The following is a 28000-nucleotide window of genomic DNA, read 5'->3' as shown; positions in this document are numbered from 1 at the left end:
GAGAAGAACCCTGAGGAACAGACTTACCTCGGCAACCCTGGCACCTCCAACCCGACACATGCTATTGCTGCTGCTACTGCTGCCACCCCTGCTCTGTGGGAGAGTGGGGGCTAAGGAGCAGAAGGATTACCTGCTGACGATGCAGAAGTCCGTGACAGTGCAGGAGGGCCTGTGTGTCTCTGTGCTTTGCTCCTTCTCCTACCCCCAAGATGACTGGACTGACTCCGATCCAGTTCATGGCTACTGGTTCCGGGCAGGAGACCATGTAAGCCGGAACATTCTAGTGGCCACAAACAACCCAGCTCGAGCAGTGCGGGAGGAGACTCGGGACCGATTCCACCTCCTTGGGGACCCACAGAACAAGGATTGTACCCTGAGCATCAGAGACACCAGAGAGAGTGATGCAGGGACATACTTCTTTCGCGTAGAGAGAGGAAATATAAAATGGAGTTATAAACATGACCAGCTCTCTGTGAATGTGACAGGTAAGGCACAGGCTCCAAGACAGACCAAAGGCAAATGTGATGGGAGCTTTAGGGCACGGCTGAGACGCGGCGCATGTCCTGGGGGGGGGCTGGGGGTGATGGACTCAGGGGAGGAGCTGGACCAGAGCCTGAGCTTCTCCAGGACCACACCTCGGATGCCCCTCCTGATCCTGCAAGCCCCTCCCCTCACCAGCCCTGACCCACAGGCCTGACATCCTCATCCTGCTCTGACGCTGGCATTGTGGCATGTGGGGCCTTATGATTCCTTGTTTTGGGGCCTGTGCTGGGCATGACAGGGGTTTAGCAGCATCCCAGGCCTCTCCCCACCAGATGCCAGAAGCACCCGCTCCACCCATGCAGTGAGACAATAACAATTATCTCAGCACATTGTCAAACGTCCTGGGGGGTTAAGTCCTCCCCACTTGAGAGCCTTAGGTCTACACAACCCCATGACTGTCTCAGGCCAGGCCAGGGAGGAAGCACTTCCTGGTGCAAACCAAGGGCAGCAGAGGCACCTGAGCCTGGACAGGGAGACTCAGCTCATGGCCCCTCCATCTCTCATGCCCTGAGGTCCTCGGAGATCCACATTTAGATGCTCAAAAGACCGAAGGGACCTCCACAATGGTCCAGAGGCTGGGAGGGCAGGACCCACGTGTCTGGTGCAGGCCCTGGTGCTTCAGGGAAGCCCGGAGGTAGGAGGTGGGACACGGTCTCTGCTCCTCCCTGGGTGGGTCTCTAGGGTCTCTGAGCTTTAGGGTTTCCTTCACTCTGTACAGAGGGAACCAGTTCCTATAGTGTGTGGGTTTGCAGTTTCTCTTCCATGCAGGGCTGAGGTCTCCAGCTCCTCTCCAGCTCCCCATGTGTCCCACAGCCCTGCCCCTCCTCTCCCTCCCCCTTCTCTGCTCACACAGGGAGCCCAGGAAGCCACTGCCTCAGAGATGCTGCTGCCCCTGCTATGGGCAAATGAAGACAGGGACAGTAGGGGCTGGGCTGACTCTCGTTTCTCCACAGCGTCCCAGGACCTACTGTCAAGATACAGGCTGGAGGTTCCAGAGTCAGTGACTGTGCAGGAGGGCCTGTGTATCTATGTGCCCTGCAGTGTCCTTTACCCCCATTACAACTGGACTGCCTCTAGCCCTGTTTATGGATCCTGGTTCAAGGAAGGGGCCGATATACCGTGGGATATTCCAGTGGCCACAAACACCCCAAGTGGAAAAGTGCAAGAGGATACCCAAGGTCGATTCCTCCTCCTTGGGGACCCACAAACCAACAACTGCTCCTTGAGTATCAGAGATGCCAGGAAGGGGGATTCAGGGAAGTACTACTTCCAGGTGGAGAGAGGAAGCAGGAAATGGAACTACATATATGACAAGCTCTCTGTGCATGTGGCAGGTAAATCTCCGGCTCTAGGACCAGCCAGAGGGGAAGGCCTGAGGGCCGCAGGGTAGGGCTGAGATTGGACCCCCATCCAGGGAGGGAATTGGAGGTGAAGCATGTCTGGCTCAGGGGAGGAGTAAGACCAGAGCCTGAGCCTCCTCAGCACCACACTTCAGACCCCAACACCCTCATTTTGCCTATCTCCCTTTCATCGCCAGCCCTGACTCACATGCCTGCCTTCTCCATCCCGGGGATCCTGGAGTCTGGTCACCCCAGGAACCTGACCTGCTCTGTGCCCTGGGCCTGTGAACAGGGGAAGCCCCCAACAATCACCTGGATGGGGGCCTCCGTGTCCTCCCTGGACCCCACTATCACCCGCTCCTCGATGCTCAGCCTCATCCCAAAGCCCCAGGACCATGGCACTAGCCTCACCTGTCAGGTGACCTTGCCTGGGGCCGGCGTGACAACGACCAGGGCTGTCCGACTCAACGTGTCCTGTGAGTTCTGGGCCAGGACGCCCAGGTCCCTGATTGGGATTCCCTGAGGCCAGTTGGATGTGGGACCCAGACACTCGGTCTGGGTCCTGGAATCAGGGCTGGGAGTTGGGGGGCAGGAGGATGCTGACTCCACCTTCCCCATTTATGGGGCTCCTGGGGAGACAGGGTCAGTGTCCCCAGCCCTCAAAGTGATGGGGGTCTCCGTGTCTTTCTGTTCCAGACCCTCCTCAGAACTTGACCATGACTGTCTTCCAAGGAGATGGCACAGGTAGGACGGAGCCCTCTCCCTGGGGCTGGAGGAGCAGAGCCTTCAACTCAGAGGAGAGCCAGGTCCCTCCTCATCCTGAACTCACCCTGGTGACCTGAGACCCCTTTGTGGGTGAGCCCCGGGCCCCCCCTCCCTCATCCTCAGCCTTGTGGCCACCTGAGCACCTTCTCATCACCCCCTCACTCCCCTTGAACTCCTCCACACACACACCTATTTTGGCCCCACAGCAAGGGCAGAGGGACATTCACACAGCAGCATAAAGATTTGAGGCCTCTTATCTTCCAGCTCCTGAATACGCCTCCTACCTCATCCTTTTATTTTCACCAATAGTTCTGAGCTATATTCTTTTGGATACATACTATAGTCACATGGGCAAAAATGTGTAATGCACAGCAGAGTCTGTCCCCAGAATCAATCAGTGTCTGTCCAGGCTGCCCTGAGCCTTGGTTTGTGCACCTGCAGGGTCTCAGAGGTGGTTTGATGTCAGTAGTGAGACTGTTTGCACTCTCCTCTAGGGCTGTGTGTGATTCCACTCTCTGAATAGTCTCTGATTTTGTGGCATCTCCTAATGGAAGATCATGGCACTAATTTTATCCTACAGCACGAACCTGCAAGGAATAACGTTGTATCTACTCCCACAAGGAATATCTAAGTGTATGGAATAAAGTCCTAAAAGCAAAATATAGCAGTGTCATATATCTTTCTGATTTTGAAAGATACAGTGAAATTGTTCTAATTAAAGATGGACAAGTTTACATCCCCAACAGTGAGTGGTGAACGTGCATATGTCCCTACACTTCAGCATGTATCAGTGTCTGTTCCATTCACCAGTCTCTTTCTGTATCCTTCCTCCCTGCCTCGATCACTTTGTCTCCCTCTGCCCCTCTGTCTCTTTCTCTACAGCATCCACAACCTTGAGGAATGGCTCAGCCTTTTCAGTCCTGGAGGGCCAGTCTCTGCACCTCGTCTGTGCTGTCGACAGCAATCCCCCTGCCAGGCTGAGCTGGACCTGGGGAAGCCTGACCCTGAGCCCCTCACAGTCCTCGAACCTTGGGGTGCTGGAGCTGCCTCGAGTGCATGTGAAGGATGAAGGGGAATTCACCTGCCGAGCTCAGAACCCTCTAGGCTCCCAGCACATTTCCCTGAGCCTCTCCCTGCAAAACGAGTACACAGGTGGGTAGGGGAGGGGCTGGAGGAGGAGAACACACCTGTCCCACCCTCAGGGTCCAGCTGGGAGACCTGGAATTTCCCTGCCACCCACAGCATCACAGTCCTCTTCCTGCCAAGCAGTGAGTGCGGGGTGGGGAGAGGAGAGGAGTTGATCTTGGAGGGGAGGAGCTGGGTCCTGGACAAGTGTGTTTGGGGAGACAAGGGCCTTGCTTTCCAGTGCCTGGACTAGTGTGAGGTAAGTGAGGCACTCACTTTGGGCACACAGTTTAAGAACCAAAAATAAAACAACTCAGCAAGCAAGAGAAATAATATTGCTATGTGATTATCTTTTTGAAAATTAAAAATTATTGTAAAATAATTCCATGGTGAACACTAATCAAAATTTTAAATAAAGGCAGACTGCACCCAGCACTCTCACGCCTCAGTGACCTCAGGAGAAGTCCCCTCCCGTCCTTGTTCTTTGTGTCCAGGAAGCGGAACTGGGGTACCCAAGTCTGGGGCCCTACAGGGAGTGGGAGGAGAAGAGGCCCAGTTCTTGGAGGGTAAACCCCAAAACAACTCCAATCCATCCTCAGGCAAAATGAGGCCTATATCAGGAGTGACGCTAGGGGCGGTCGGGGGAGCTGGAGCCACAGCCCTGGTCTTCCTGTCCTTCTGCGTCATCTTCGTTGTGTGAGCACTGACCCTGGGGAGGAAGAGCCTTGGGGGAGGGCAGGCTGGGAACAGAATCCCTGAAGCCAGAGCTGGAAGGACCTGGATGGGTCAAGAGCTTGAAGCAAGGTCCAGAATGAGGTCATGGCTGCATGGTGAGAATTTCACGAGCGCCCGTGTTTGTGGGGCTCCATGTCTGTGGCAAACCTCAGACACCACTGCCCAGGAGAAAATAGCCTCTGTTTTCGACATTGGGGTCTCTGGGACTGGACCACCCTCCTCCCACCTCAGTTACCCCTCCAGCTCCCCAATAGGAAATACAGGGCAGGGGTTGGTCTGCCCACTGCACCCCGATCTGACCACACTGAAAGGCTCTCTGGTCTCTTCACTCAGAGTGAGGTCCTGCAGGAAGCAATCGGCAAGGCCAGCAGCGGGCGTGGGAGATACAGGCATGGAGGAGGCAAACACCGTCAGGGGCTCAGCCTCTCAGGTCAGTGAGCATTGAATCACAGCCCTTCTCCCCTGCTTTCTCCCAGGCCAGGCATGGAAGGGGATTACCTCCTCTCTGTCCTTCCTTTCTTCCCCTACAGCTGAAAAATCACGTCCTGTCCACTTTTTCCTCCTAAGAACAGCTTTCATTGCCCTCCCCATCCCATCCTGACCCGTCTCACTGCTGAAGCCTCTGGATCTCTGTCTGGGACCTCCTCACCTCCCTGCCTCTTGCCTCCCCTTCCCGGCCTGGAGGGACCATTCCGCAGCCATCACTGTCTGGTTCCTCTGCATGTTGAATAGCTTTTGCTTCAAGTTCCATTTGGCTCAGCAGAGCACTGTCACTAATCTGGGTTTATTTAAATCTTTGTTCTCCGTGAATTTTTTGTATTTATTTATTTATTTATTTATTTATTTTGAGACAGAGTTTTGATCTTGTTGCCCAGGCTGAAGTGCAATGGTGCAATCTCAGCTCACCACAACCTCCACCTCCCGGGTTCAAGTAATTCTGCCTCAGCCTCTCGAGAAGCTGGGATTACAGACATGAGCCACCACGCCCGGCTAATTTTGTATTTTTAGTAGAGATGAAGTTTCTCCATGTTGGTCAGGCTGGTCTCAAACTCCCGACCTCAGGTGATCCACCCGCCTCGGCCTCCCAAAGTGCTGGGATTATAGGTGTGAGCCACCGTGCCCAGCCTTTCCATGGACTTTTTATATTAATTTTGATTTTTTAAATATTGCGTTAAAATTGTATTCATCTTCATTGCTGAGATTTGGGGCACCCTTTTAATTTTGTGCTCTGGGTAAGGGCCTCCCTGGCTTTGCCTCAATCCCAGCCCCGCCTCCAGCCACTCCTGCCTCTGCTCCATGCTCCATCAACGCTGGACTCCAGTGTCATCACCAACAAGGTTATTTGTGTCTCTACGTCTTCACATTGGCTGTTCCTCCTCTTCAGATGCTTTTTTCTCCGCACTCCCTGATTCCTATTCATCCTTCATGCTCTGATATAAATATCACACTCATCATTTATTGATTGTATTGAATGTGACTGGAAGCCTGTGGAAGGTTTCAAGTAGCAGAGTAACATCCATCCCTTCATTCATTAATTCATTCAGGAAAAGTTACAGAGCATCTCCTACGAGAAGAGTACTATAGGTGCCAGCGACCCATCTGTGGAAAACATTTAAAAACCTTGGGCTCATCGAAGTTTAATTCTATACAGAGGGATATGGCCAAACCAATCAACCAATCAAAACTAATAAAACACAAATGAATATAATATAAAGATAGATATATACTTTAGGGAAAATGCAATGTAGAAGAAATAGGAAGTTCCAAGGAGAAGGCTTGTGGGTTTATTTTTGTTTATTCATCCATCCATTCATCCATCCATCCATCCACTCACCAGTCCATCCATCCATCCATCCATCCATCCATCCATCCATCCATCCATCCAACCATCTACGGTGGAAAATAACACATAACATAAAATTTACCACCTAAACTTTATTAAGTTTATGGTTGTGCTAGATCTCTAGAACTCTTTATCTTGCAAAACTGAAACTCCACATTCGTTGAACAATAACTCTGCCCTTTCCCTCCCACCCTCTTCATCCTCCTGCAGCCACTGGAAACCACCAAATTTACTTTATTTTCCTATGAATTTGACTACTCTAGATACCTCATATAAGTGAAATCATACAGTATTGCTCATCTTGTGACTGGACGATTTACTTAACGTATATCCTCAAGGTTCACCCACATTGTAAGGTGTGACAAGATTTCCTTCTTTTTAAAGGGTAATTAATACTGCATTGTGTGTATGTTTACTGCATTTTCTTTATCCATTTATCTGTTGATGTACACTTGGCTTGCTTCCACCTCTTGGTTATTGTGCATAATGCTGCCATGAGCACGGGCATGCAAATATCTTTTCAATATCCTGCTTTTCATTCTTTTGGGTGTATATCCACAAGTAGGGTTTCTGGACTCTATGATTATTCTGTTTTTTAATATCTTAAGGAACTGCCATACTGTTTTCCACAGTGGCTTCACTATTTTACATTCCCACAAATGTCACACAACGGTTTCCATTTCTCCACATCCTCACCAACGCTTGTTACTTTTTGGTTTTCTTTTGTTTTTGACAGTGGCCATCCTAATGCGTGTGAGGTGATATCTCATTAAGGCTTTGATTTGCATTTTCTAATAATTAGTGATGTTTTCATATGCTTCTTTTGATTTGTATATCACCTTTAGATAAAGTCTATCAGAGTTTAAGCCTATTTTTGAAACTGCGTTGTTTCTCTGTTGTTGAGTTCTAAGAGGTTTTTTTTATATATTCTGGATATTAAAACTTTTTTCCGATGTATGGCTTGAAAATATTTTCTACCATTCTGTAGGACGACTTGTGTTTCTGTTAGTGATGTTTGAGCACAGGAATAAAGGAGGCTCAGATCTGACACTGACTGTGAGATTGAAGAGCATTCCAGACAGAGGGAAGAACAGGGTGAGGCTCAAGCACAGGAGGGACCAGTGAGAGGGTCCACAAGGACATCTGTGTGATTAGACATAGGGAAGCAGGGCCAAGAACAGGAAATGAGTTTGGAGAAGTTGAGCCTGTGTGTGAATCGTGTCTGGCTGCACAGGGCACTGTGAGCATTTGTAGAGTTTTGTGCAAAAGACCATGATCAACTTTCATTTTCATGGGATCCCTCTGGCCATTGTGTGCAGAAGAGACTGTGTGTGGTAGAGGAAAGACAGAGCAGAGAAGATAGAGAGGAGGCTGGTGAACATCCCAGGCAGGAAGTGGTGCTGGCTGGAACCAGGATGGCAGCGGTGGTGGACATGGCTGTCTTCTGGGTAAATTCTGAAGTTAGACTTATGAGAATTGCCAATAGATTGGGTGTACAATGTGAATGACAGAGAGGGAGCAAGAAGACTTCCAGATTTTTGCCCCAAGCCATGGGTAGAATGGAGGTGTCAGTCATTGAGGCAGAAAAGATTGTGCAAAAAAAGAGATATGGGGGAAAAAAGGAGGAGTTCAGATAGAATAGGTTGCAATTTTTGTGCCTTTCGACAAGAATGTGTGGGTTTGAAGTATACTATTGGATCAAGGACTATAGTCAGCAGAGGGGAGAGGGCTGGGTGTAAATTTGGAAGTTGTCAGCCTATTGATGGCATGAAGACAACACAGTGGATGAGATCGCAAAGCAAAAGTAAAGAAGAGCTCAGGGCTGCTCTGATATTTAGGGTCAGGGAGACGTGGAGCATCTGGCAAAAGGGCTGCCAAGAAGGTGAGATGGAGCCAGAAAGCACGATGTCCTGTAGTTAAGTCAAGAAGGGCTTCTGTGTAGGGAAGGTGAGCAGCTGGGTCCTCTGCTGTTGCAAAGTCCAGGAAGGAAAAGACTGCAAGACGGACATTTGGACTCAGCCAAGCAGTGGTCACGGTGACCTTGATAATAGCAGTGCTGAGATGTAGTGCGTGTGTGTGAATGTTCATTTGAGTAATCAAGACAGAATGAGGGAGTGAAATCACAAACAGTTCCATGGAGCATCTGCTGTGCAGGGGAGTAGCAGGGAGGCTCGGAGATGAAGGAGGAGCCTGCCAGGCAGCCTCTGTCACTCTCCACCCTGTGAGTCTGTATTAGTTTCCTGTGGCTGCTGTGACAAATTACCACGCATTTCCTGGCTTCCAACAACACACATGGATTAAAGTTCTGAAGGTCACGACCCCAAAATGGGTGTCACTGGGCTAAAATCAAGGCACTGGCAGGCAGGGCCGGTTCCTTCTGGAAGATCCAGGGGAGGATGCGCTTTCTCACCTTTTCCAGCTTCTAGAGGCACCTTCATTCCTTGCTTCAGGACCCTCCCTCTGTCTGCAAGGCAAGCAGCCTGGCGTCTTCCAATCTATCTATGCCCTCCTCCTTTCACTGCTTGTAAGGACCCCTGTGATTCCAGTGGGTCCACCCAAGTAATCCAGGATAACTTCCCCATCTCAATATCCTTAACCTAATTCCATCTGTAAAGCCCCTTTAGCCATGTAAGGTAACAGATCCACAGGTTCCAGGGGATTAGGGCATGGACATTTTGGAGGGGTCATTATTCTTCCTATAAGAGGGATATAATTTATTTTACTGACTTGTCTTCCCCACACCACCAAACTGTGAGCTTCTCAAGGGCAGGTGCCACATCTGAATCAAGGCCCTGAATTCTCTCTCACTTGCCTTCTTCCTGCCCGTCTTATCATAATTCACACACAGATATTCATTTGTTTGGCAGTCATTTATTGCCATCTCTTTCAGTTAAAGAGTGAGATGCAGGAGGTCCGAGCCCATGCCTACCATGTCCACCACAGTCCATCCAGCACCCAGCTCAGGAACTCACTCACAGGAGGCCTCAGCAGGACTCCAGGCTTTGGGGTCAGAAGGAACTGACTGGATTGGGTCCTGGTATAAGAGGGAGTTTGCACAGGGTATTTAACCATTTCTACCTCAGTTTTCAAATTTATAAAATGGAGACAGTAATAATATCTTACTATGCAATTGTTGTTGGAAGTTAATGAGATTCGTAAACACCAAATAAGGTGATAATTGAGTATTAAACATTAGCGGAACGTATTAAAGAGATTTCAACAAAGTGCACATGGGATGAATGGAGGAAGGAACTCCTGGGCCTCCTTCCTGGATGCTCTCTGGTGCATGCTGGCCCCACTTCTCTGCTCTGACTCCCTTCTCTTCCTCCATTCAGGGACCCCTGATTGAATCCCCGGCAGATGGCAGCCCCCTACACCATGCTCCGCCAGCCCTGGCCACCCCCTCCCCAGAGGAAGGAGAGATCCGGTATGCATCCCTCAGCTTCCACAAAGTGAGGCCTCAGTACCCACAGGAGCAGGAGGCCATCGGCTGTGAGTACTCCGAGATCAACATCCCCAAGTGAGAAACTGCAGAGACTCAGGCTTGTTTGAGGGTTCACAACCCCTCCAGCAAAGAAGCCCGAGGCTGATTGCTGTAGAATTAACAGCCCTCCATGCTGTGCAACAGGACATCAGAGCTTGTTCCTCCTGTCTAACTGAAAATGGGTGCCTGATGACCAAACTCTCCCTTTCTCCATCCAATCGGTCCACACTCCCCACCCCGGCCTCTGGTACCCACCATTCTCTTCTCTACTTCTCTGAGGTCGACTCTTTTAGGTTCCAAATTTAATGAGATCGTAGAGTGTTTGTCTCTCTGTACCTGGCTTATTTCACTCAACATAACGTTCTCTAGGTTCATCCGTGTTGTTCCAAATAACAGAATAATGTATTAAATATTTCAAAATGGCTAAAAGACAGGAGTTTGAATGTTGTCACCAAAAAAAAAAAAAAAAAAATTAAATATTTGAGCTGACGGATGTGCTAATCATGCTGACTTGATAGTTCCACTGTGCATCCAGGTGAGGGAGCCTCACTGGGGCTGCGTTCAGGTCGCTCAGGTCGCTCAGGTACTCAGGGCAGGGCTGGAATTTAATCCCTGCCTGATTCTGAGGTCTCCTCTCTCATCCGGCACTGAGTGAAACAACCACTGATTGGCACCCCTTGGCCATAAGTTTACAGCATCGCTGTTGATTCCATGGGTGAAGAAATCTGAGAAGCTGGAAGAGCAGGAGCTGAGGGAGGAGGCGCTTGGAATTAGAGCCCAGCTTTGCGCATGGCCTGCCCCGACCTGCACCCCATTGGCCAGCTCTGACTGGCAGATGAAGCGCCCAATGGCCAAGCTACCCACGACATCATCTTCAGGTCCCGGGTGGGGTCTGTAGACCTCCTACTGGAGCCTCCATCTCCAGGCTTCCGTTGACTGGGCTGGGTCCCTCTCTTGCCAGTACCCTCCAAAGAGACCCTAGACCCTTTTCAGCCTCGCTGGCCCTATGGGGACCCCCAGCCCTTCTCCATCACCCTCTCCTCACCTGCTTGCCCTTCTGGTCTTGTCCTCAGGTCTGAGGTGGACACTCATGGAGCCCGATTTGTCCTATGGGGAGAAATCAGGGAAGAAGCCACATCTCAGGTCCCTAAGAAACATGGGAGAGTCCTGGGTAGAGAGAGGTGAAGGGGCCCAACTTCCCACCAAGTCCAAGCCCAAGTCCTCCTCACATGGGACCCTATGGAGGAGATGGTCTGAGGGCTTCACCTCTGCACCGAGAGTCCTCAACATCTCCATACTTTTAAAGATTTCCGAGAACACTGGAGGAAGATACCATTGTGTGGGGGGGAAAGAGGCCGGGTGAAGCTGAGGAAGGAGTTGGCACTGCTGGCCTAATTACGAGTGATCACAACAATGATGGAGGTAATAATAGTAATTTACTTCACACCAATTATATGCCAGGCACTATAGCTTATGACAGGGTTATCTTTAACCCTCCCAACAGCCAAGCAAGACAGATACTTTAACCCATTTGCAGATGAAGAAATGAGGGTACAGAGAGGTGATGTTACTTGCTCCAGGTCACACAGCCAGAACATAACAGATGCCAATAGTCCCAGCCTGGCTTCTCCGATTCCAGACCCCTGCTCTCACATCAGACGGGAGGCCTCAGACCATAGAGACCATGGCGCCTTTGAAAGGAATGGGACAGTGGCATGGAGGTGGTTCTGCCAGGCCAGGGGGGTTCTTCCAGGTGGTGGAAGATGAGATGATTCAGATACACTCTGAAATACCCTTGAACTTTCTTGAGCTTATCACAATCAGTTTAGAATTGCACATTGAATAATATGATGGCATTAATAATAATATCTGAGATTTTATGAAGTGCTTACTGTGTACCAACCCTTGTTCCAAGGTATTTACTACTAAGAGCTTACTTTATCTCCATAGGAGATATCCCTGTGAGGTTTGGACCAGTGTTAGTCCCATTTTACACATGGCAAGTAAAGCACAGTCAGGCCGATTGCCTGCTATCTCACTGTATGGTCGAAATTGTAGGCTCCTTGGTGAAGCGACCATATAATAATCATAAATAGGCTCAGTATCTAAATACTAAGATAATTTAAGATGTATCTTCTAAAGTCTTTAGACAATTTAGTGAAAATGCATACACGTATGCTGTGTGTCTCCTCAGCTCCCTCTTGCCCCACCATTTATTCTAGGAAATGCCACTCCTGTGCCTTTTTGGGTGGTATCCAGATCCAATCATGATTAAAATATGAGTAACTCCAGGGTGATCTTTGGGGGAGGGAGAAGGGGAGCTGAAAGGAGGGGGCTGGATCGTGGTAGCTGTGACATTACTGAGGGCAGGGAAAGCAGTTTGTTCATCTTTTGTTCATCAGAGGTCCAAGAATAAAGCCAGGAGCTTGGTGAAATGTGGGGGGACCGAGAAACTGAATGAGAGACAAATGAATGAGGCACTGAGGTTGACTTAATATCAACCTCATCATCCAAAGTGAAACTTTGGATGTCTCTATTAAGTCAACTCAGTGACTCATTCATTTGTCCCTCATTCAGTCTCCATCAATGGCTTTGAACACAAGGATAGAAACCCCTGGAAACTTTTCATCTGAAGAAATTCAAGTGGAAGCAGGATCATTATGGACAGAGGCACTAAGGCCCATTATACTTTTAGGGCTCACAAAAATGTTTCAATTTCTTCTAAAATCAGAAGAAAAAAACTGAATACAACCCACCCTATATTTTATACATGTTTATATCAACAGAGTTGTAAAATATAATTTTTAATATTTTTCTAGAGGAGGGCCCACTAAAGCAAAAATGCACCCCTGGAGGGAGTCCATTCTGTAAAACAGAAATGGCCCTGCTCTTAGGGGAATGAGGAGGGACCCTGGAGCCCTGTCCACATGAGTTCTCTGCCCCACTCCAAACTCTGGCACCTTCTGCAGCCCTTCTGAAGAATGTGCTTCCAGGTCCAGGAGGGGCTGCTCCCAGGGAGGAGCCCACCCTAATGCAGGGGCCCACCCCTTCTCAGCTGAATTCTCTGAGACCTTTTGTCTTGAGACCTCTCTTGAAGACTAGCCAACAACCCTGCATTTCCAAGACCTCGCTGACCTCCCAGGCGAGGTCTAGTATTTAGATATTGAGCCTATTTATGATTATTACATGGTCCCTTAGCAAAGGAGCCTACAACATTGACCATACACTGAGATAGCAGGGAGTCAGCCTGTCTGTGCTTTACTTGCCATGTGTAAAATGGAACTAATACTGGTCCCAACCTCACAGGGATATCTCCTATGGGGATAAAGTAAGCTCTTACTAGTAAATACGTTGGAAGAAGGGTTGGTACACAATAAGCACGTCATAAAATCTCAGAGGTTATTATTAATACCATCATATTATTCTGTTTCTGCCCTTGACCTGAGCCCCTTCGCACAATGTCATGGCCACTCTCTCCATCTGCTTTTGCAATCCCCTTTTCTCTGCTCTTTCCTGAATATGAGAATTCTGTTTCCATCTCGAGCTCTCTTCTCTTCCCATGCAGCATAGTTCCTGGAGTTGGGGTGAGGGACAGAGGAGGGTTGTCTCTTTCTACTTTTTCTGGTTTTGTTTGGTTTTGTTTTTACTCTTTAAGAACATTCTACATAATTGGTTTACAGCAGTGCTGTCCAGTAGAACTTTTGGCAATGACGAAATGGTCTATATTGGCACTGTCCAATACTCATAGCCACAAGCTGGTGTGACTGAGGAGCTGGATTTTTTACTTATTTAATTTTAATTCATTTTAAACTTAGTCACATATGACTAGTGGCTACCATATTGGTTAATTCATGTTACAGGCCTTTTCTTCACAGATTATTTACTTATTTATTTTTGAGACGGAGTCTCACACTGTCCCCCCGGCTGGAGTGCAATGGTGTGATCTCAACTCACTGCAACCTGCCCCTCCCAGGCTCAAGTGATTCTCCTGTCTCAGCCTCCCGAGTAAGTGGGATTACAGGTGACAACCGCCACGCTTGGCTAATTTTTTTCATTTTTAGTAGAGACGGGATTTCACTATGTTGGCTAGGCTGGTCTCGAACTCCTGACCTGGTGATCCGCCCGCCTCAGCCTCCTAATGTTCTGGGATTACAGGCTTGAGCCACCGCGGCTGGCCTATTTATTTATTTTTTATACAGGGTGTCTGTTGCCCAGGCTAGAAGGCAGTGGCACGATCTCGGCTCACTGAGCCTCTGCCGCTCAGGCTCAAGAGATCCTCCCACCTGAGCCTCCTGAGTAGCTGGAACTCCAGAAGCACTCCACCACTCCAGGCTAACTTTTGTATTTTTTGTAGAGATGAGGTTTCACCATGTTGCCCAGGCTAGTCTCGAACTCCTGGGCTCAAGTAACCTGTTTGCCTCAGCCTCCCAAAGTGTTGGGATTACAGGCATGAGCCACCATGGCTGGCCATTTCTTCACAGTTTAAATTCAGTTTAATATTAGATGAAACAGGCACTAAATCTTACTTAATGTTTAATCTTTCGATTAGATGAACTTTCAATATAATTTTGATCTCACAGTTTATGCTTCAATTACATTTTCATTTAGTTTAAAATTTTAGATAAAAATTAGCTCAATAAGGCCGGGTGCGGTGGCTCATGCCTGTAATCCCAGCACTTTGGGAGGCTGAGGTGGACGGATCACGAGGTCAGGAGATCGAGACCATCCTGGCTAACATGGTGAAACCCCGTCTCTACTAAAAAAAATACAAAAAAATTAGCTGGGCGTGGTGGCGGGCGCCTGTAGTCCCGGCTACTCGGGAGGCTGAGGCAGGAGAATGGCATGAACCCGGGAGGCTTGCAGTGAGCTGAGATCGCACCACTGCACTCCAGCCTGGGCGACAGAGCGAGACTCCGTCTAAAAAATAAAAAAGAAAAGAAAAAAGAAAATTAGCTCAATAAACAAAAGTTTTGTTCTGCAGGACACCTAGACATATGTGAGAGTCCTTGAGGATTGAGCTGTCACTAGGCATGTTGATCTCAGGTGAAGGAGACTGGCCCCAAGAGATGAGGGCTCTCCTTCCTAGACCAGGGGGCTCAAGTAGTTCCATCTGATGCTCCTACTACAGTTTTAGTAGGAAGGAGATGCATTCCCTGACTCTGGAAAAATCCCCTAAGAAACAGCTTCCTCCTGGGCACAATGATGCAACCTGCTGACCCAGCTGCACCCTTGGTCTAGGATTGTTTTTAAGGCTCAGAGGCCTGCCTGTCACCCCAGAGCTCACAGAAAAACATAGGCATTGTGCTTCATCATAATCATCACCATCAGCACTGCATTTGTTACCGCCATCATTAGCACCACCATCACCATCATCATCACCATAATACTATTGCCACCATTATGGCCATCATCATCACCATTGTCATCATCACCATCACTACCAATGTCACCACCATCACTAGCAACACTAGCATCATCTTTGTCATCATCATCATCATCATCACCACCATCACTATCACCACCATTACTATCATCACCACCATCACCATTACAATAATGCCATTTCCACTATTGGTCTCCATCATCATTGCCATTCCCACTATAATCACCACAATCACCATTGGTACCATTATCTCCATCCTTAACGTCACCATCCTCCCAAGCATCACTGCACTTTCTAACATCTACTCCACTGACTCTCAACCATGGCAAAGTTCCCTTCCATGTGATCTTCGTAGTGTCTAGAGACATTTTTGGTTTTCTGAACTGGGGTGGTGGTGGTTGTTACTACTAGCATCTAACGGAAAAAGGCCAGTTATGCTGCTAAATGTCCCACAATGCACAGGACAGCCTTACTACCTCCTCTTCCCCATCAGAGAATTATGGTCCCAATGCTGATAGTGCTGATGTTGAGAAACTGTGGTCTACTCTATGCTGAGAATGCTGCAAGTCCCCTTTTCCTCCAAGATGTGTCTCTAATCCCCACATCACCCTTCAGGCAGGAGTTGCTCCTTGCATTCTTCAGCTGGGCTGAGGATGAGCTATAAGGAGAAGTGACCTACCCAAGGTAACCTAGCCTACAGGTAGCAGAGCTGGGGTTTGAACCCAGACCTTAACCATCCCACCGCCCAATCTCTTCTCCCTGCATAGTTGACAGCTGATACCTGTTTCCCCAACTTCACTTGGTAGCAAAGGATGACTATCTACCAGGAATTGACATGTACACGTCTCATTTTTTTACCTGTCCCTCTAGGTAAACCTTAATATCCCTTTTAAACACAAAGAGAAGGGAAGTTGCTAGAAGAAACCCCACAGCTATTTAGAACCATGGCTGGCTCTAAACCATCTCTTGCTCCCATCAGCTTCAGGTCCTGGGGGCTGATCTGTCTGCCCCAGATGATCCCTGACAACCCAGTTCCTGACTTATCCCTTTCCCTTTGGCTCTGCTTCCCCTCTGGAGGGAGGGCTGGCTCCTGAGTCCCAGCCCCCAGCCAACATCCCACCCTTGTCCCAGAGCAATGAGGGCACCTGATTGAGTAGTGGTTGATCAGAGCATGGATCAGGACTCCACAGAGGTAGACACCACCCAGCACTGTCAGCATGATGAGGAACATCACCATGGATCCTGAGATGGAGAAATCTCTGTGGGCAACAGGTAAGATCCCTGGAGTGAGAGGACACCTGGGGGTCAGGACCATGATTGACCCATTCATGCATTCACTCATCTCTTCACCCACTCACATATCCGTTCTTCAAAGATTTGTCAACATCTATTATCAGCAAAGCACTGTTCCAAGTATGAGGGATTCAGCAGCCAGCAAAACAAACTCCCTGCACCCATGGGCCTGACATTCTAGCTGGGAAGTGGACAGTGGACAATTAGGCAAAGAGATGTCTCACACTGCAAGCAACCATAAGTGAATAGAGAAGAATAAACCCTCATAAGGAGAGAGACAGTGACCGAAGAGGGGTGTGTGACACAGGGTCATTAACTCATTGCATAAATGTTCACTGAGCACCAACTATGTGCTACACACTGTACCAAGCACTGAGGACAAATGGAAAACAGAAAGCTCGCCCAGGGTGGATCACCGGAAGTCAAGAGTTCAAGACCAGCCTAGGCAACATGTTGAAACCCGATCTCTACTCTATTTTGTAAAAATAGAAAAATTAGCTGGGCACAGTGGCATGTGCCTGTAATCCCAGCTACTCAAGAGGCTGAGGCAGGAGAATCACTTGAGCCCAGGAGGTGGAGGTTGCAGTGAGCCGAGACTGCACCACTGCACTCCAGCTTGGGTGACAGAGCAAGACTGTTAAAAAAAAAAAAAATGCTTGCCCAGCTTCTGCCCTCCTGAAGCTTGTAGTCCAGGGGAAGAGAAAAACATGAATCAATGACTCAGAGGGCTGCATGCACACATCGTGTCTGGTGCATAGTAGGTGCTTAGGAAGTAGTGTGGCTGAAGTAAAGTCTGCAGACCACATCCTGTAACGTCTCCTGTACTTTCTTGCACAGTTTCATTTTATCTCACAGCACCCTTTTCCTGCAGGGATTCTTATCCTTTCATTACAGTTGAGGAAACTGAGTCTCAGAACGATGGAGCTGCTTGTCCTGGGTTCATGGAGACAGGCAGCAGAAGAGTGGGGATTTGGACCCAGAACCTTGGGCTGCAGAGCCCCTGCGTTTACCTGCCGCACTCCTCTGCTCTCTCCCTGAGCATGTCAGTCTATCTCCTTGATGCAGAAGACTGGACACATGGTTGCTGAGAAGATGCTTTCCCCATTTATAAATTCACTCCCAAGCCAAGTTTCTGATGCCATGGCCATGCCAAATCTCTACTCCCCCTCCACCCATCCTGTCCCTGCGTCTTTCTAATTCCTCATCTTGGAGCAGCTGAGAGGAGCAGTTGAGGGCGTAGGCTGTGCCTGCCTGGGCTTGAATTCCACCTCTTCCATGGGTTATGGAGCAATAGAGCCTTGAATAAGCACTCAAACTCCATGGGGCTCAGTTTTCTCACCTGTAAAATGGAGGTGATGCTAATCACATTCACTTACTCCATAGAGAAATGGTGAGGGTCACACAGGTTAGAACAAAGGCGGGCACGTAGTAAGTGCTCAGCCAATGTCTGCTACTCTTATCCCCCTGGGAGTCACCCTGACTCTGATCTGAGGACTCCAGAGGATTCACAGAGGAGGCAGCTTTGGACCCAGACCTCAGAGAACTGGGAGATTTCACCCAGAAGTTGTGAGCATGTCATGGCAGGGTGGAGGTGGCACTCCTGAGGGTGGGCACTGCCTAGCAGGGCATGGAGGCAGGGAGATGTGCAGAGTGTGAGCCTGGATGGGGAGCTGCTGCACTCACGGGGGGCCTGGATCCTGACGTCCGTGTACATGATCAGCTCTGTCACGGGGTTCTCCACAATGCATCGGTAACGGCCCATCTGCTCCCAGGCAAGACTCGAGAGGTTCATCTTTGCATCTGAGAAGTTCAGAAGGGAGCTGTTGTGGATCCAGTGGTACTTGAGATCCGGGAAAGAATAGCAGATACACTCCATTTCCACTTGGGAGCCGATCTCAGCTGTCACAATGCCGTTGAAATCATCAGGATTGCTCCTCAGCAGCACATAGTCGGGCCCATCTGTACAGACAGGGTGGGAGGCCCAGGCTATGTTTCTGACCCCTCGGCGTCCTGTCTCATGAAGTCCTCCCCCAGCCAGGAGGTTCCCCACTGTGCACCTCGGGCTAACCCATAGACCTGCCCCCAGCAAGGCAGCTGTGTCAACAACAATAACCATAAGAGCATCTTCTATGATTAAGGAACTACTAGAGGCCAGGCCCATGGTGCCATTTACATTGTAATAAAATTGGTGGAGTAAAAGCCAACACATGGGGCCTACTGTGTGCCAGGCACTGTTCTAAGCTCTGTGCCTGTCCCCACATTTGTTGAATTCCCAGAACAACCCATGTGACTGGTTCCACCATTGATCCATTTTATAGATGGAAAACAATGAGACTTGGAGGAGAGGATTAGGACTTTATGACTCCAACTGACACAGAAGGATTGAGCCAGTCTCAGGGCCCAGGAGCAACCGCCCTGAGCAGCTGCAACCTCTGGATCCTGGGTCTTTGTTCCAAGCCTCTGACCTGTAAACAGCTGTATGGAGGTCAGAAATTGTTCACCCCTCAACCCCAGCTTCCGCAGGACGGGTGTCATAGCCTGTGCTTTAGGAAATCTGACAGACCGCTGGAGTAGTTCCAGGAGACGTGAAAGTGATTTTAGATGTGTGATTATGTTTTTCAGCTGGAAGATGTGGAAGAGTTTATTAAACTCTGTGAGCAGTCCTGGAATATTGGGAAAAAAATCTAAGTGTTAATGTATTTCTAAGTTCAGCATATTCGATTTCCAAAAGCTGTCTGAGAATTTGTGGAGGTCTTGCTGGGTGGTGAACTTGCCCCGCTAGGCAACTAAAGGGCTATAAAGAAAAAAGAATGTATGGAATGCATAATTGAGTCTTTAAATAAAGCTCTCTGTTTAAGGGAGCATAGTCTGTTCAGTGTCAGTGAAAGAGAGTGACAGTGACTATACTAAATTTAGTAGAAAAGAAGAAAGAAATTAATGAGCAGAATTTGAAGGCTCAAGGGGCTTGAAAACTTAATAATTGAACATCAATTTAAGAAACAATGGTATTAAGTAGTCCCCTCTTTACACAAAAGCAGACTTCAACAAAGGCACACTGACCATTTCTAATCTGAGAAGTGGGGACTGGCGTCTCCATTTCAAACTCGAGTGTACCACGGTTCTGAGTAGCAGGGGCAGCTCCCAAGTTCACAGGGCTCAAGAGCCTGAGCTGATTCCAACCCAGAGTGAGCTGGCTGCAGGCTGGCCCAGGATGCCCCCTCTCTCCAGCTCAGCATGTCCTAACCAATTCCTATCCCTAGAAAGCCCTGAGAACAGCGCTGGCTTCAGTCCCAGGAGCCCAGACCCCTCACAGGCCACAGTCAGAGAGATGCGTTCACTTCTCTGAAAGATCTCTGGGAAACTCTCTATCACACACTGAAGTGTTCTGTCATAGCGGCTGACCCTGTGGATGACGAGGGTCTTTCTGTCCAGGGAAATTGTCGTCCGGTCACTGCTAGAGGTAGGCACGTCGTTCACATACCACGTGATGTTGGTGACATTTGTGTGGCAGTCGGCAGCCACGGAATCCATGTTCTCCACCAGGGCCCTGGCATTGACGGAGATGCCCGGATTGCTTCCCAACTCTGGGTGAAGCAGGAAGGAGAAAAAAATTACAAGTGGGGTCTGCTTCCCCAGGCTCTGCTCCTCTCCAGGGGACTTCTGGGCATGTTGGAGAGAAGCCAAGAGCTGTAAGATAAGATCTGGCATCCTGGCAAGGGAGCTGAGAAGGGCAGTGGAGTAGGCACAGGGCAATGAGGCTGCCGAGGTGTGGGCCTTTCCTGAGCCACTGCCGTGCTGTCTGCTGCCATAATGGTGAGCTCTTGGCATAAACATGTGGCCTAATCATTGTTTCTGATCCCCCAAACCAGGACCCTCATCCAGGAGCCATGAGAGGCTCTGAGTGAGAGGTGGCATTTGGCTACACAACACTGCTCCATTATTTGAGTCCCATTCACTTTACGAATACTCCCTCCAACGCTACGACAAACCACAATGGTGGGTTCCTCCCCACTCTACAGATGAGGAAACTGAGGAACACAGAAGGAACACAAATGGGCCAGGGTCATGCAGTATGTATTTGCAGCCACTGTCAGGACTGCTTGCCTTCCAACTCCGCCCTCTCCTCCACTAGCCCTCAGATCCCCCAGGAGCTGTCCATGGTACACGTAATTCCAGGGCGGCGCCATGATTTCCACATATACAGTATGCTCTGTATACTGTCCTTCTCTCAAATGTGTCACATCTAGCTCTCCTTGGGGGTTGGGAAACAGAGCACCTGCTAACCCACCTAGAACCTCCAGCCAGCCGGTTGCTCTTTGGGTCTCATTGCCTGCAACCACCCGAACAGTGTAGTTTCCCGTGTCATTTAATGCAGTCGGCCTGATCAACAGGCTGCCTTCTCTGTTCACTCTCTCCCTGCCAGTGTACATGGGCCCAGGCTGCTGGGCATTGGGCGGTTTGTAGCTGATAATCATGTTTCCCACGCTGTCGTCTGCACCCCGGTACCAGCTGTATTCCTGAACATTCTCAGGGATGTTATCCAGGGCCAGGACAGTCCGATATCCCTTGATCCCCAGGGTTTGGGTGATGAAGATTTGGCCAGAGGCCTGGCAGATCCCACAGGCCAGCAGACTGGCTGAAGAAGACAAGGAAAAAAGACACAGAGAAATTCACAAAGAGACTCAGACTGGCTGAGAAGACAAGGAAAACAAGACACCATCCAGGGAACGATTCCCAGAAACGCTGGTGAATCAGGCAAGAGTTTCTGGCTCCTGGTAGAGTTCCCAGCTTGTCCCCTCCTGTGCCTCCCCTCAGTCCCTGCCCTTGTCCATTTTACCCTTATCTTCTCCCAGGCCCTCCTCGCTAGCCACACAGCCTCCAATCCATCCTCACATGACAGTTATGTAAATGTTAATAAGCCCAAGTTGTGACCCATTCTCCTCTGCTCGAACACCTTCTATGGCTCCCCAGTGCTCTTAGGATAAAGTCCAAACTCTTAGGTGGGCATATGAAACACTCTCAGCCAGAGCTGGTGTTTGTGACTCATCGAGCCTCCTTGTGGAGCACACCAACCTCATCCTGTCCCCACTATGCACCTTTTACTCATTTATTCCTGTAGTTATTTATCAGAAGACATGACTGCCACGCTCTATGCCCCAGGCCTCTACATAGCTCTCTTGGTGCACCACACCTTCTCCTAACTCCAGGCTTCACACACGCTGTTCCCCATTCCCGGCAGGGACTCCTTCTCCCTCCTCTCCATCTGCACCCTCCTTGCTGACTCACTTCTATTCATCACTCAGGTCTCAGCTTGGATGTCTCCTCCACCCCAGCCTGGGTCAGGTGTCCCCTCTGGGCTCCCCCAGCTCCTCCTGGGCTCCCCCTATCCCAGCTGTGACCTCTGGGGGTCCTCAGAGTCTGGTCACATATCTATATCTCTCCCTAGACTGTGGGCTCCAAGAGGGCAGGGCTGCCCTGTCTCAGTCACCACTGAGTCCCCAGCACCCCCGAGCACAGGCTGGACACAGGGGGAGCTCAGTAATGATTGTCTGGGTGAGAAATACTCCCCCGAGAATGTCCACATGTCCTTGATTTTGCATCTAAATTCACTGGAGTGGGTGTGAATGGAGGCGGGAGCCTGTCACCACATATGACATGGGCAGGTGTCCACTGCCCTGTGAACCCCAAGCCTGGGCTATGTGGAGGAGTCAGAGATGCCTGAGACCCCGGCTCCAGGCCTCACGTATGGACACACTGGACCTGTTCAAGGACGATACACGTGGTAAAGCAGGACAGTTGTGCTTGTAGGGGGCACAGAGGGTCCTGGGCAAATGTGAGGGGCTGGGAAGGAATCTAGCCTGAGAGTTGGGGGAGGGGATAGGGCAGATTGGGGCACCCAGTGGGAAGTGAGTGCAGGGAGGTGAGGGTGAATGTCCAAGCTCCTGATTCCTGGGTGTGGATAGAAATACAGGTTTTCTCTGTGTGTGTGTGTGTGTGTGCGTGTGTGTGTGTGCGTGTGCGTGTGTGTGTGTGTAACACCACATCTGTGGGTCTGTGCAGGGGTGTGTCTAGGGGCAAAGTGTGCCCACATGTGAACTCATGAAAGTCCTGCTGAGGGTCCTGCCCCTTCCCCTCTCCCTGAACCCTGCTCTGGAAATTTCTTGCTGTGCCCCAGGATGGGGATGGTCCCAGCCCCCTCCCCGCCACTTCGCTCCTAGCTGCCCTTCCCTCAGTCCTAGGAAGCTTGTCCAGCATCCAGCATCTCTTACCCACGAGGAAGAGCCTCCTCCACAGGCTCCGTCTGGGTCTGGAAAGGTCCATGAGCTGCCTGGGGTCCTCCAGGAGGAGGGGTCCCTCCAGAGACACAGCCACCTCCTCTGCTCCCTCCCAGACCTGTGTCTCCTGGCACAGAGGCTGCCAGTCTCATCTCCCAGCCTTCAGGGCAGACTTTCCTCCCCAGAGTGGACTCTGACCAGCAGAGATGGGGCCTGGGGAAGACGACTGTTGAGAGCCCGACCTTATCTTTATGGCTTTATGTTGCCTTTAGTTCATTATTTATATACTTATTTTTATATTAATTTACATTTTTTTCTCTGGTCATGAAAAAACAGAAAAACACAGGCTCACTGTTGGGAAAATAAGGAAAACCAGAAAATACAGCCAAGTGCCTCAAAGATGGGCACATCAAACTCCTCAATTGTATGTCCTGTTTCTATTTGGTTTGGTTTTCCTATGCAGGGCCCAGCTTTTTTTTTTTTTTTTTTTCACAGAGTCTCGCTCTGTCACCAGGCTGGAGTGCAATGGCATGATCTTGGCTCACCGCAACCTCGTCTCCCGGGTCCAAGTGATTCACCTGCCTCAGCCTCCTGAGTAGCTGGGACTACAGGCTCGTGCCACCACACCCAGCTAATTTTTGTATTTTTAGTAGAGACGGGGTTTCATCATGCTGACCAGGATGGTCTTGATCTCTTGACCTCGTGATCCGCCCACCTCGGCCTCCCAAAGTGCTGGGATTACAGGTGTGAGCCACCGTGCCTGGTGCAGGGCCCAACTTTTAGACTGCCTGGGGCTGTTTTACAACTGGCTGCTTTCCTCCTCAACCGTGGACTATTTCTCTACGCCACTAAATATTCCTCCCATGAGCATTGTGAGGGGCTGCAGGGAATCCTCTTCTAGACCTGAACCAGTGTGTGTATAACCAGGTCCTTTTGTGAAAGTTCTCACAAGCCAAAAAAGCCCTGAGAAATACAGTGGGGAAGGCTATGAAGTGAGGGCTCTCTGACAACAAAAACTTTCACAGAAGACGCTGCAGAAACCATAGCCTTGCACAAAAGTGTATGTGCGTGCGTATGCCAGCTATAACATACTCAAACTGAAAAGATACATAGAAAACAGCTGGTTGTATCTCTGGGTGGTTTTAAAAAAATGGTATTCATTAAATGACAATAAATAATTTTATATTTATTTTACATACTTATATAGTTGCAACCTTCCACCAAAAAAATACTTCTGTGACAAGTATTTGGACAGCAACCTCCTGTCCAAACTTGGACTGACGTCACCCTCGTTAGGGATCCTTGTAGCCTAGGATTATCTCAAAACATTTATGGGGTCCTCCTCATTTTTCCATTGAAAACCCTTTGTGTCCTTTTACCTCCCTGAATATGCACGTAGTTTACTATAGCACCCAGATTCCCATTGCAATGCCCCATTCCTGAATACATATCATTTTCTTTTAGACAGCTTCTCTCTGTTTGTTATTTAGGTTGACACTTTGTTGTTGGAGGGTCAGGCTGTTTCTAAAAACAGGGATCCAGGACAGGGGAGTTGTGCACAGAAGTAATGAGGTGTGGGCGCCTTGAAACCTGACAGAGAGACAGACAGACAGGGACCTAAAAAAAAGATGCAGGCAGAGTGAGACACAGAGGAAAGACACAGAAAGAGACAGAGAGAGAGAGAGAAAGAGAACAACTCAGAAATGCCCAATTGACAAGGTCTTTCTAACCGTACTTGGGAATGTGTTTGTCTTTCGTTTTGATAACACACCCTACTTTTTAAATTACAAAAGGAGTGAATTTGCATTTGTTATAAAAATTGTTGATTTACATACTTACATATTTATGTAATATTATTATTTAACATTTACATATTTATACATACATTTTATATGTATAACTATATAAGTATGTAAAATAAATATAAAATTATTTATTGTCATTTAATGAATACCATTTTTTAAAACCACCCAGAGATACAACCAGCTGTCTTCTGTGTCTTTTCAGTTTGGGTATGTTATAGCTGGCATACGCACGCACATATGAATCTCTTTTATTGTAGCAGAATTATATCATTAAATTTTTGTTTTTATTAGGGCTTTTCAAATGTTACACCCAAGTTTTGTCAGAGTAAGGTGAATATGCACCTCTGGATGTCTACTGGTTTATAAAATATCTTTGAAGTCTTCTTCTGTGCCCTGAAAACCCATATGAATATTTGCAGCCTACAGCCAAACACCTACATGTTAGTTTTAATAGGAAAATAACGCATTCATTACCACTGATGTTAGTTAATTGGCCTGCCCCAGTATTACAGTGTAAATGGTGCCTCTGAAATATATACAAAGTGGATCTTCTGGCTTTAGCTCCCCTGAAGCACTCCCCACATTCTGCCTCAGGTCCTGGACTCCCATGGGAGAAGCACGGCTTTGCACCATCACTGTTCATTATTCATGGCTGTGTAGTATTCCACTGGATCAGATATGGGTTGAGTTATTCATCCAGTTCTCTTTGTGTCCTTTCAGTTTTTTTTTTTTTTTTTTTGAGACAGAGTCTCACTCTGTCCTCCAGGATGGAGGTCAGTAGTGTGATCCAGGCTCACTGCAACCTCTGCCTTCTGAGTTCAAGTGATTCTCATGCCTTAGCCTCCAGAGTAGCTGGGATTACAGGCGTGTGCCATCATATCGGGCTAATATTTTTTGTATTTTTAGTAGAGACGGGATTTCGCCATGTTGGCCAGGCTGGTCTTCAACTCCTGGGTTCAAGCAATCCATCCCCCTCGGCATCCCAAGTGTTGGGATTACAGGCATGAGCCACTGGGCCAGGCCAGGTTCTTTCAATTAAAAAACACGATATTTTAGAGCAGTTTTAGGTTTACAGCAAAATTCAGCAGAAGGTACAGAGGTTTTGCATATATCACCTGCCTTCCCGTATGCACAGCCACCCCCATTATCCACAGCCCCACCACAGTGGTACTTTCATTGCATTTGATGAGCCCACATTGATACAATATTAGCACCCAAAGCCCATAGTTTATATTAGAGTTCACTTTTTTTTTTTTTTTTTTTTTTGAGATGGAGTCTTGCTCTGTCACCAGGCTGGAGTACAGTGGCACAATCTCGGTTCACTCAACCTCCACCTCCCAGGTTCAAGCGATTCCCCTGTCTCAGCCTCCCGAGTAGCTGGGACTACAGGCACACACCACCACGCCTGGCTAATTCTTTGTGTTTTAGTAGAGACGGGGTTTCACCACATTGTTCAGAATGGTCTCAATCTCCTGACCTCGTGATCCACCCACCTTGGCCTCCCAAAGTGCTGGGATTACAGGTGTGAGCCACCACGTCTGGCCCACTTTTTTTATACACAGCAGCATGAACAGCTTTTGCCTAGTCCCATTTGTAGATCTGTGATTAATCCCAGAGGTGAACTTGCATAGGAAAGAGCTCAACCCCACTTAAATAGAGGTCTGGCCTTTGCTCTCAGCTACTGGGAGGGAACTCTAAGCCCCTGGAATGTCTCACCTGATAGGAATGTCTTTATTTACCTTAGAGCCTTGTCCAATAATATGACTAATATTCATAATAATATGACTAAATAGTTATATTCATCTAATAATATGACTACCAAATAGTCTAATAATATGACTAATGGTAGGGACTTTGGGTCATTGTTATCAGCTCTATCCCTAGAGCAGTTGAAGCTAAGATCAGCCGTGTGAACAGCCATCTATATCTACATGGCAAAGCCACAATAAAAACCTGGACATCAGGGCTTAGGTGAGTGTCCCTGGTTGGTGATGCTCTATGCATGTTGTCACACATCATGTCAGGAGGGATTACTGCTCTCTGTGATTGTACTGGGAGGGGACAACTGGAAACTACACATTTGGAATTCCCTGGACCCTGCTCCATGCTCTTCTCCCCTTGGCTGACTTTAATTTGTATCCTTTTGCTGTAATGAGACATAACATGAGAATAATAGCTTTCAGTGAGTTCTGTGAGACTTACTCATGAACTGTTGAAACTGAAGGTGGTCAGGGGACCCTTGAGTGTGAAGCTGGAGTTAGAAGTGAGGACGGTCTTGTGCACTGCTCCCTAATTACTGAGGACTGCTGGGTCAAAGGCTGTACAGGCTGTTTGAGGAGAGACTCTGGTTAAGAGGGGGGATTCCTGGTCACACTGCCTGGTTTGAACCTAATGCTGCCACTTACCTGCCATGTGATCTCAGTTAAGTTGCCTATCTCCCCTAAGCTTCACTTTCTACACCTGTAAAATGGGGACATTACCTTAGAAAATTAATGCAGAAACAGAAAACCAATACCGCATGTTCTCACTTAGAAGTGGCAGTTAAAAGATGAGAACACTTTGGACACATAGAGGGGAACATCAGACACTGGGGCCTCCTTGAGGGTGGAGAGTAACAGGAGGAAGAGGAGCAGAAAAAATAACTATTGGGTACTAGGCTTAGCACATGGGTAATGAAATAATCTGTACAACAAACCTCCGTGACACAAATTTACCTATATAACAAACATGCACATGTACCCCGAACCTAAAATAAAAGTGAAGAAATAAAAAATTTAAATAAATTTAAAAGAATCTTGGGGTCTACACCTACTATGTACCCACAAAAATTAAATAGAAAAAGAAATTGTTTTTAATCAGGATATGAAATGTTTCCTCTTCATAGGGCTGTTCAGAAAAAACTTCAGAAGAAGGTGTAGAATGTAGAATGCAGACTCCTTCTTAGCTAGGCTCTCGTGTCTGAGGTCCTTATTACTAAGGAAAAAGAGGGGGTGGATACTGAGAGAAGACCAGCAACCACAGCCATAGAGAGCATCTATTTGGTTGCACCAACACGGAGCATTCCTTTTAGACACAGCATCGTGCCAAGTCCCTGCGGAAACATGTCCCTTCCTCCATCTAGACTGTGCATGGTCAGTGATGCCTAGTCTGAACGATCAGGATGAAGATGGCAGAACTGGTTTCGTTCAGAGCCCATGGCATGACCCTGACTGTCTCATGCAACGAGACCCTCATGAGGACTCTGCTTTCAGGAGAGGAGTGCAGGTTTGGAGGGTGCCTTGAACTTCAAAGTCTCACTCTCATTTCCTTAAGTAGACCCCAGAGCTAGACCTGGCCCATCCCATCTGGGATCCCCCATAACTTGGAGAATTTCTTCTGAAATCCTGTCTCTCCAGTCAGGAATGGCAGC

General features: G+C 48.5%; 2 protein-coding genes across 4 annotated transcripts; one reads left to right on the top strand and one right to left on the bottom strand.

Moving 5' to 3' along the window:
• SIGLEC12 (sialic acid binding Ig like lectin 12) lies at nt 1-10264 on the top strand. Of its 3 annotated transcripts, XM_002834513.5 has the most exons (8): nt 1-485; nt 1497-1877; nt 2081-2359; nt 2580-2627; nt 3531-3800; nt 4373-4469; nt 4842-4938; nt 9687-10264. In XM_002834513.5, the coding sequence occupies exons 1-8, from the start codon at nt 59-61 to the stop codon at nt 9873-9875; spliced, it is 1788 nt and encodes a 595-aa protein (XP_002834559.3). In that variant the 5' UTR covers nt 1-58; the 3' UTR covers nt 9876-10264. The 3 variants fall into 3 exon arrangements, with proteins under 3 accessions (XP_002834559.3, XP_024093167.3, XP_024093168.3); XM_024237399.3 differs by lacking the exons at nt 1497-1877; nt 2081-2359; XM_024237400.3 differs by lacking the exons at nt 1497-1877; nt 2081-2359; nt 2580-2627.
• Nucleotides 10214-22936, bottom strand: CEACAM18 (CEA cell adhesion molecule 18). Its single transcript, XM_054541093.2, has 6 exons — nt 22781-22936; nt 20800-21147; nt 19823-20095; nt 18191-18470; nt 16364-16499; nt 10214-10942 (listed from the first exon to the last, which is right to left on the bottom strand). The coding sequence occupies exons 1-6, from the start codon at nt 22830-22832 to the stop codon at nt 10877-10879; spliced, it is 1155 nt and encodes a 384-aa protein (XP_054397068.2). The 5' UTR covers nt 22833-22936; the 3' UTR covers nt 10214-10876.
• Nucleotides 22937-28000: the final 5064 nt, after the last annotated feature.

This window comes from Pongo abelii, chromosome 20, assembly GCF_028885655.2.
Source record: "Pongo abelii isolate AG06213 chromosome 20, NHGRI_mPonAbe1-v2.0_pri, whole genome shotgun sequence".
NCBI classification, from domain to species: Eukaryota; Metazoa; Chordata; class Mammalia; order Primates; family Hominidae; genus Pongo; species Pongo abelii.
The sequence above is the reverse complement of the archived record's forward strand: the minus strand, read 5'-3'. Positions and strand labels throughout refer to the sequence as shown.